General features: G+C 46.1%; 1 protein-coding gene across 1 annotated transcript; it reads left to right on the forward strand.

Moving 5' to 3' along the window:
* The first annotated feature begins 266 nt into the window (after nt 1-266).
* Nucleotides 267-9,892, forward strand: FGF23 (fibroblast growth factor 23). Its single transcript, XM_003273701.2, has 3 exons — nt 267-616; nt 7,273-7,376; nt 8,736-9,892. The coding sequence occupies exons 1-3, from the start codon at nt 406-408 to the stop codon at nt 9,174-9,176; spliced, it is 756 nt and encodes a 251-aa protein (XP_003273749.1). The 5' UTR covers nt 267-405; the 3' UTR covers nt 9,177-9,892.
* The last annotated feature ends 398 nt before the right edge of the window (nt 9,893-10,290 follow it).

A 10,290-nucleotide genomic window follows, 5' to 3' on the forward strand; every position in this document is an offset into this window, starting at 1 on the left:
TGGCTGCCTTCACATTTCCTGATGGAAGTGGGACAGGTCAACAGACAGCCCAGAGTGGCAGATAACTTTTGCCCACACGTCATTCATTTTTTGGAGCGTTGGCTTGAAATTGAGGGGTGTGTGTGTCTGGAACCGACGTGCCTTCCGTGCGCCTCCGGGGTCTTTGCACTTTCTTTCAATGGGCTGATTACAACACAGAGGATGTGGACAGTGGAGTTTTTCCTGTTTGATGTCACACTGCTACCCTTTAAAAGTCTGATGGCAAAAAGGAGGGAATCCAGTCTAGGATCCTCACGCCAGCTACTTGCAAGGGAGAAGGAAAAGGCCAGTGAGGCCTGGGCCAGGAGAGTCCGGACAGGAGTGTCAGGTTTCAATCTCAGCACCAGCCACTCAGAGCAGGGCACGATGTTGGGGGCCCGCCTCAGGCTCTGGGTCTGTGCCTTGTGCAGCGTCTGCAGCATGAGCGTCCTCAGAGCCTATCCCAATGCCTCCCCACTGCTCGGCTCCAGCTGGGGTGGCCTGATCCACCTGTACACAGCCACAGCCAGGAACAGCTACCACCTGCAGATCCACAAGAATGGCCATGTGGATGGCGCACCCCATCAGACCATCTACAGTGAGTAGGGCTTCAGGCTGGGAAGAAGGGGAGCACCCCTGTTGTCCATCTACAGGGGGCTTGGGAAGGTTGGGGACTAGACTGGAGGGCTAATCCAACCCTCCTAGCTTTCTGCCCAGGAACCACTTATTGTCTCTGTGTGTGTGTGTCTGTGTGTGTGTTTGTGTGTGTGTGTGTGTGTGTATTTAAATCTTAGGGGAAGATTCTGTGACTCTCCTAATTAGTATTTGCTGGTTTTTCTCAATATGAATAATTTTTATTTCAACTAAACCCTTCCCATAGTAGGAGCCATGTTCCCTTTGCCCCATCAAAAGATTCAAAAAATGTACAGAAAGAAAGGCAAGGAGTCTAAGAGAAAAAGAAGCCAGGCAGATCAACAGAAACTACATTTCAGCTCATGGACTTCAGACTAGGTTAACTAGGGAGGTTGTAAAGAAGATTCCTGGGTCATACCCGGATTGTTATAGATAAATCTGGGGGCTCTTTCCAACTCTGGCCTTATAAAAATTCTTGGAAAAATGTATTAAAGACAGACTGTCTACGTATGTTGTCTTGGTGAGAATGGCCAAGTATACAACCCATCCACCCATTCATTTGTCCATGCATCCATCCATCCATCCAACAGGTTTAATGGATGTTTCAGATACCCAGGTACTCAGGTACCCAGTATGAGTTGGTGATTCTTCTCTGTGGAACTGAAAGGTGTCCAGTCAGTAGCAAGTCAAGCTATTTAGAAACTTATTGGCAACATGAGATAACTGGAATGTTTTTAAAGATCAGGTTTGTGGAGAATTGGATCACAATCCACAATAATCAATCCATTAGCAATGATTCAAATGAGGGCCCCTTTGTGTACACCTATATAAGGGGTAATGTGGTGGAAGCAGGGATAGATATTGGAAAAGACTGGATCTTCTATTTTAAGAAAACATGTGAAAACACTTCAAAGGATACAGAAAAATGCAAACTGATCCAATATAGCTCAAATTAAAGGAAAGAAAAATTAGTTAGACAATCTCTAACTAAAGAAAATATAGGAATTATGATTTGCCCTTTCTTGTTGTAATAAATTAATTAATTATTTTTGCTGTGGCCTTGCTGTGTGTGAGGCATTTATTCTTCTAGGCACCAAAGGTCCTTAAATCTGGTTGCAAGATATATAACATGCAAAATTAAGTTGCAAGACATATAACATGCAAAATTGACAGTTTAACCTCTTCAAGTGCTAAATGCATATTGATAGGAGATAAAAGGAGAGAGGAAAGTTCTCTCCAAATACCAAACATGTTCCAGAACTCCAGAGAATATAGTAAGACTCAGGAGTCAACATCTTGGAAACCAAGTTTGAGTCTCATGGCAAAGATTTCAATTAAATCTGGATACACTTGATGCACCCGAAGTGTTGTTCATTTTATTCCATGGATATTTAATAGGATCTACGATGTGTCTGGCACTGTACCAAGCGCTGTGACTGAAAACTAAGACACAACCCTTCAAGGACCTTGTGGTCTGTCGTCCTACCTTGTCAGCCAGCTCACTACCAGACTTTTAGGAAATGCAATTTTGCGCCTCTCAGGGAGGGGCCACCCTTACTCTAATTCAAGACTATATGTGGGCCAGGCGTGGTGGCTCACGCCTGTAATCCCAGCACTTTGGGAGGCTGAGGCGGGCAGATCACGAGGTCAGGAGATCGAGACCATCCTGGCTAACACAGTGAAACCCTGTCTCTACTAAAAATACAAAAAATTAGCCAGGTGTGGTGGCGGGCGCCTGTAGTCCCAGCTACTTGGGAGGCTGAGGCAGGAGAATGGCGTGAACCCGGAAGGCAGAGCTTGCAGTGAGCCGAGATCGCGCCACTGCACTCCAGCCTGGGCGACAGAGCAAGACTCCATCTCAAAAAAAAAAAAAAAGACTATATGTGATTTAAAATGCAGAATAGTAGATTATGGTAAATTATTTTGATTCTCTTAGATGGAAAGGGCTGCATCCAACTAGAGAATGTTTATACAACTTGTCTTGAATCCTGGAATCCCATTGCTGAAAGGAACTCCTTAAAGACGTTTCTTCCTGAACAAGAATTAGGGAAGAACAGAACAGGCTGGCTGTGGTGGGGAGTGAGTGTGAAGAGTCAACCTCCTGCACTGGCAATCTGAACTGTAGACCTTTTCCTTGAAAGCCCACCTCGCATCAGGCCCCAAGGGATCACTGAGTGCTAGTTGGAGTGAATTAAAATGACTGAGAAGCAGCAAAATAAATTGAACTGACTTCAGATTTTTAAAAATAGAAATCTGATTTTGTTTCCTTAGACATAAGTAAGCACTAGCTAAACATTGCATCTTTAAAGAGTTAAACGTGAATGCGGGGAGGAGAACTTAGGGTCAGGGTAGCGGGAGGGAGATCTACTTTTCCTAGTCTACGTAGATAACTTTTTGTACTGTTCAATCAGTTGTCATGTGTATTATGGGGAAAAAGTGCAGGAAAAATTTACACACTACAATTAAAAGTTACCCAAAAGAGGCCAGGTGCGGTGGCTCACGCATATAATCCCAGCACTTTGGGAGGCCAAGGCGGGAGGATCACTTGAAATCAGGGGTTCGAGACCAGCCTGGCCAACACGGGGAAACCCTGTCTCTACTAAAAATACAAAAATTAGTAGGGTGTGGTGCACGCCTGTAGTCCTAGCTACTTGAGAGGCTGAGGCAGAAGAATCCCTTATACCCAGGAGGCGGAGCTTGCAGTGAGCCGAGATCGCACCACTGTGCTCCAGCCTGGGCGACAGAGTGAGACTCCGTCTCAAAAAAAAAAGTTACCCAAAAGAAAGAGGAAAGATTAATGCATGTAGATAAGAAGCACAACTAATTAAATGTCTGGTGAAGGATTTGTAATGACCTCATCAGTGACTGTTAAGCAATGTTTTTACACTGACAGAAACCTAAAATGTGAGGGGTATTTTTCCCCTTCTAATTATCCATTTCTATTGAATTCTGGTTCATCTTATTACTTTGCTGTAAGAAATGCTTAGGAGTTGAGTGCACAACCCATCTTTGGGTCATTGGACTTGACAAAATGAAATTATCTCCTGCCTACCAGATTCTTCAAGTTCCCTTGGGACTCACAAACACTGCTGCCAGGTGCCCCTCTGATGTCCTTATCACCCGTTCCATGAACAAGGCCATCCTCTGACTCCCCTTTATCCTCATTATATGGAAACAGCAAGAGAGAGATGCTTATTGTCCCTGGTAATATCACTTCCTAGATCCTGCTATTTTCACTTCCTCCATCTTCCCCACAGGAACTTTCTTTACTTGAACCTGAGTTACTGTTGGGCTCCTTAAGCCTTCTTCATACATTTTTCTTTTGAGATGCTCAAAGCACTTCACTGCTATCATCTTATTTATCACTTACTGGCCACAAGAGTAGAATGGAGTAGATAATTTTCTACTTCTATAAGCAGAGGTTGAGGCAAAGTGGTAATAGTAAAAATTACTAGCACTTAGGAAGTGCTTTCTAAAGGATAAAAACATTATCTCATTATGTCTTCAAGATGACCAAATGAGGTAAATGTTTCTGCCATCCTCATTTTATATGTGAAAAAACAAGAGTTAAAGAACTTAAATAACTGGCTGAAGGTCAGACAGGTAGTAAAAGACCTAGAGGACATCTTGACCCCAAATCCCACGCTCTTCCAAGGTCACACGCAGGGAGACACCTCCGTCACTGAAGGCAAAGTCCATTAAGCCTGCTAAGCTCCAACAGGCGGGGCTGGTGTCTCCAGTAGTCAGTGGTTTGTTCCTTCCTTCTGCAAAATTCTCCCTTGAATCTGTGCAGACTGCGAAAAGATGCCTTTTGAAAGCACAAAGGAAAGAACCTCTGACTCTCTCACATTTTCTAAACTTTCACATCGGCTCACTTTGTTTGATGGAAGAGTCTGTGTGCCCTCCGTAGCAGCTGCTCACAGTTCCTCAACCACCGCCGGATGTTTCCTAGGGGGACTGGCTCTGGAGACCAGGCGCGTGTGTGCCATATGCGCTGCCCACACTGACTCCAAGCATCAGGCCAGCATGCCTGTCAAGGCATGGGCCCAGCCTAAACAGCAGGTCAGAACACGCCACGTGATGTCCTCTGTTGGCTCGACACTTTCGAGTCACTTTTACCACCATTATCCCCTTTGATCATCCCCCTATGAAGCAGGCAGGACAGCTATTGTTCTATTTTACAGCTGAGGAAACTGAGGCTAGTGCGAGGTCAGCAAGCGGCACAATTGGGACCAAAATCCAAGTCCCCTGGTTCTTGGTGCCTGGCTCAGTGCCCCTTCCCCGAGCCCTTAGCGCTGCCCTGACTCTTTGTCCTCACTGCCTGCAGCATGTGTTTTAGCATTTGATGTTGTCTTCTCAGACTCTTAGTGATTTCTGCTGGAGGCTTGTTACCGGGTGGTAGGAAGAAGATGTCTCTGACCTGAGTTTCAATCCTGTCTTAGTTTCCTTATCACTTTAATTAGGATATTGCTGCTACTACTACTACTAATAAGAATAATAATTAGTACTAACAATATAACATTTGTTTTGAGAATTTAAAAATGTAAAGTGCTTAGAGTGCAACCGCTCAAAGACCATTACTAAATGTAATTTTTTCCCAATTAGACTGAAAAGTCACCAGAACAGAAACCATTTCTTTTCTTTTCTTTTTTTTTTTTTTTTGAGACAGAGTCTCGCTCTGTCACCCAGGCTGGAGTGCAGTGGCGCAATCTCGGCTCACTGCAAGCTCCGCCTCCTGGGTTCACGCCATTCTCCTGCCTCAGCCTCCCAAGTAGCTGGGACTACAGGCACCCACCACCACACCCAGCTAATTTTTTTTGTATTTTTAGTAAAGATGGGGTTTCACCGTGTTAGCCAGGATGGTCTTGATCTCCTGACCTCATGATCCACCCGCCTCAGCCTCCCAAAGTGCTGGGATTACAGGCATGAGCCATCGTGCCCAGCTGAAACCATTTCTTACACATTCCTTATATTTCTCCAAAGGTTTACCACAAAACTAGCCATACATTTGAGACACATAGGCAGACACCACTGTGGAGGAATTTAAGCATCCTTTGTGCCTGTCATACCCCAGTCCACCTTCTGGGAAGCTTCCCTCAAGGTTCCCCTCAGCCCAACTTTGAAACAAATTAACTTCTCTCTTTGGCCCTCTTCCTTTCTCACCTTTCTGGGGCTTGTCTCCACCCTCATTCCCTCTGTTCTGCATCAGTCCAATTTCAGTCCCTATCATGATTTCTACTCAGCTAGTACCTAATTATTGCTGCTTATTTTCCTCGAAGGTCCTTGTATTGAGCCTGCATGGAGTGGGAGAAGAGCTTTGGGCTTTAAATCACCCCCATGAGGCTCCATCACTTGCTAGGCACAAACATTGGGCATTTACAACCTCTCCAAGCTACAGTTGCAGAAGAGGAATTAGAATCCCTGTGTGGGATTCTAGCTGTCTCCCTGGGAGCTATGAGGTCAGATGAGATGCACCTAGAAATTCTGTGATAGGCAACTGGAAGTGGCCCCAAAGATCTAAAGCAATGATTTTTAACAGAAAATGTCAGGTAATTAAATAACATTTGAGGAAGAAGTCTCACTGAATTATCACGCATGTTACACTAGTATATGATCTAATTGTGCCTTTGCCACAAAACAGAAAGCACATTTAAAGCCATTACCAATTACTTAAGAGGTAGGTCGTGTGAATGGGTTTCAGGCCCTTGTCGGAGACTGGTTTTTGAGAGGGGACACTGGAAGTCTATGAGGGGCTGCACCTGGAGGGGTCACCACCAAGTGAGAAAATGATAAAGAACCAACCCAAGAAGAGCCAAGAAGAAAATTCCATCCGTCACTTATGTTGATTCAACATAAACAGTTTTACCCTCTGCTCCTAAGCAGCTCACTCTAAGGAAGGCACTAGATAGGTAAACTCAGTTAAAGCAGGGTGAATGGAATACATGCTGTAATAGAGGTGAAGGCATTGTCCTGAGGAGCTGAGAAAAAAGAACAACTGATTTTGAATGGAAAGATGAGGAAAGTCTTCATAGAGATGGTGACGCCTGAGCCTGGTCTTGAAGACTGAGTGACTTCAGTAAGTAGAGAAGGAAGAGGGAGATCAACTCTAATACCATTCTGTACACATACTGGGTGTTGACTAATGTATTAGACAATTACACAGACATCCAGGAGGAGAATCAGACTCTATGGCAAGCTGGATCCTTGAAAGACATCTCAGCATAGATTTAAAAATCACAAAGTAGAAGGCATGGAAGAATGTGACTATCACCACAAACATTCAAAGGTATTAGTAAGGCAAAAGGGAAAATAAAGACGGTCCAGGTAGAGAGAGAGAAACATGTGTCCAGCACAGGTAGAAGAATTCCAGGAGCTCAGAGTGCCCCATACAGGCAACAAGATGAAGCAGGAGGTGAATGACTGTATGTGTGTTGGGGGCAAGAGAGGATGTCAGAAGAAATGCTGAATATGCAGAAATGAGGCTGAATTTAAGGGTGTTGAAGTCATCACCACCCTTAAAATCAATCCAGGGAGGTTTCATGAAGGTGGGTTTTCAGGAGGTGCTTGAAGGTGGGAATTGGATGCGCAATGAGTCTTTGCCCTGCCTGGTTTTCTCCACAGGTGCCCTGATGATCAGATCAGAGGATGCTGGCTTTGTGGTGATTACAGGTGTGATGAGCAGAAGATACCTCTGCATGGATTTCAGAGGCAACATTTTTGGATCAGTGAGTTTCTTTTTTGTGTTGGTCACCATTTGCAAACAATTAGCCTAATTTCTTTGACACGACATAGACTTCTCTAGCTTAACAATTCCATTTGCAGTGTACCCTGGTGACCTGCTTCCACTGATACTTCATGCAGTCTAAGTATTGAATGCTCACGTTTAATAGCTGGAGTTTGAACTCAGGCAGTCTGACTCCAGATCCCAGGCTCTCAGCCCCTAGTCTGCACTGCCCATTGGAACTCATTTTTGAATCTAGCACAGGCCCTGGTATGTAGTCGTAGGTCCTCAAGTCATGTCAATTCATGTTGTAAAGTACATGAGAAAGGGTAAAAAGCCATTGGTGTCTTCTTGATTCTGGGACTAGCTGTGACTTTGGGTAAATCTCCTCACTTCTCCAAACTTCAGCATTTTCACTTGGAAAAAGTGAAGTGGAATAGACCACGTGACCTGTGGGGCTCCCTTCAGTTAAAGATTTTTAATTAATAACCCCTGCCCCAATTGTGATAGCCATTCATTTGGATTGGTAAGCAAAGGATTTCCCAAACTAAAGGCTGCTGGCCTCTTTTTGAGGATTTTGAGGTCGTAAAATAGCAGGGCTGCTTGTCTTAGGAGTCTCTCACCACCACCCATGCCCACTAGAAACGCCACAAGAATACAGACTTTCTGTTTTGCTTTCTGCTGCATCCCAGCCCCTACAATAGTGTCTGGCAACAAAAATCTGTTAAACAACTATTGAAATATAGATAACTAACTAAACACCTGTTAACCCCTCTAGGAATGTAGATAGTCCTGATCTGTAAACTGCTTACTTTGTGGAGCTTGAGGATTAAAAGAAATAACAGGCAAAGGCCTTCGTGGGGGCACTCAGTAAAACCCAGTACTAGTGGTAGAGGATTCGAACCCAGCTCATCTGTCAGCTCTGTCAGCAAAGTTCATGTCTCCAATCCCGTCAGTGCCCTCATTCATGTTTGACCCTATAAACTCCATCCCCTCTCCTTTCTCCAGTAAAGAGACAAACCCAAGCCAATTTTCAGCCAGCAGAGGCTTGGAAAAGGTAGAAGGCGGGAAGGACGAGGTGGTGCCTACTCCAGGAAAACCACAGGCCAGGCCAGGCCAGGCCAGCCTGGGCCTCCAGGCAGTAAGCAGAGGCCCCAGGAGTGGTAGTCTCCGAAAGGGGGAACTATAGTCTGGGCTTGAGCATTAATCAAAACCACTCTACCCTAGCAGGGAACAAAGGCGTGAAGGCTCAACGCCCTAAGAACTGCAGGGCTTCAGGCCAGCTGGCACAAGTATGTGGCCCCAGGAGGAGCTGGGGGGTGGGTGGGGCCCCCCTTCACGTGGTTCGCTCTTGTCCTTCCAGCACTATTTCAACCCGGAGAACTGCAGGTTCCAACACCAGACGCTGGAAAACGGGTACGACGTCTACCACTCTCCTCAGCATCACTTCCTGGTCAGTCTGGGCCGGGCCAAGAGAGCCTTCCTGCCGGGCATGAACCCACCCCCGTACTCCCAGTTCCTGTCCCGGAGGAACGAGATCCCCCTACTTCACTTCAACACCCCCACACCACGGCGGCACACCCGGAGCGCCGAGGACGACTCGGAGCGGGACCCCCTGAACGTGCTGAAACCCCGGGCCCGGATGACCCCGGCCCCGGCCTCCTGCTCACAGGAGCTCCTGAGCTCCGAGGACAACAGCCCGATGGCCAGCGACCCATTAGGGGTGGTCAGGGGCGGTCGAGTGAACACGCACGCTGGGGGAACGGGCCCGGAAGGCTGCCGCCCCTTCCCCAAGTTCATCTAGGGTCGCCGGAAGGGCACCCTCTGTAACCCACCCCTCAGCAAACGCAGCTCTTCCCAAGGACCAGGTCCCTTGACGTTCCAAGGATGGGAAAGGTGACAGGGGCAATGTATGGAATTTGCTGCTTCTCTGGGGTCCCTTCCACAGGAGGTCCTGTGAGAATCAACCTTTGAGGCCCAAGTCATGGGGTCTCACCGCCTTCCTCACGCCATATAGAACACCTTTCCGAACAGGAAACCCCGACAGGTAAACTAGAAATTTCCCCTTCATGAAGGTAGAGGGAAGGATCTCTGCCAACATATTTATCTTCCTTGCGCCTCTCTTCTTTATCACTTTTAAGCATAAAAAAAAAAAAAAAAAAAAAAAAAAAAAAAAAAGCAGTGGATTCCTGAGCTCAAGACTTTGAAGGTGTAGGGAAGAGAGATCCGGAGATCCCAGAAGCTTCTCCACTGCCCTGTGCATTTATGTTAGATGCCCCGATCCCACTGGCATTTGAGTGTGCAAACCTTGACATTAACAGCTGAACGGGGCAAGTTGATGAAAACACTACTTTCAAGCCTTCATTCTTCCTTGAGCATCTCTGGGGAAGAGCTGTCAAAAGACTGGTGGTAGGCTGGTGAAAACTTGACAGCTAGACTTGATGCTTGCTGAAATGAGGCAGGAATCATAATAGAAAACTCAGCCTCCCTACAGGGTGAGCACCCTGTGTGTGTCTCGCTGTCTCCCTGTATGCGGCCACAGCCAGAGGGCCCAGAATGGCCCCACCCTGTTCCCAAGTGACTCATGATACAGCCTCACCTTTTGGCCCTATCTCTGGTTTTTGAAAATTTGGTCTAAGGAATAGCCTTTATATTGGCTCACGAAAATCTACCCTGCTAGAATTTGCTTTTCAAAATGGAAATAAATTCCAACTCTCCTAAGAGGCATTTAATTAAGGCTCTACTTCCCAAGTTGAGTAGGAATCCATTCTGAACAAACTACAAAAATGTGACTGGGAAGGGGGCTTTGAGAGACTGGGACTGCTCTGGGTTAGGTTTTCTGTGGACTGAAAAATCGTGTCCTTTTCTCTAAGTGAAGTGGCATCAAGGACTCAGGGGGAAAGAAATCCAATAATCAG

Source organism: Nomascus leucogenys, chromosome 23 (assembly GCF_006542625.1).
Source record: "Nomascus leucogenys isolate Asia chromosome 23, Asia_NLE_v1, whole genome shotgun sequence".
NCBI lineage: Eukaryota > Metazoa > Chordata > Mammalia > Primates > Hylobatidae > Nomascus > Nomascus leucogenys.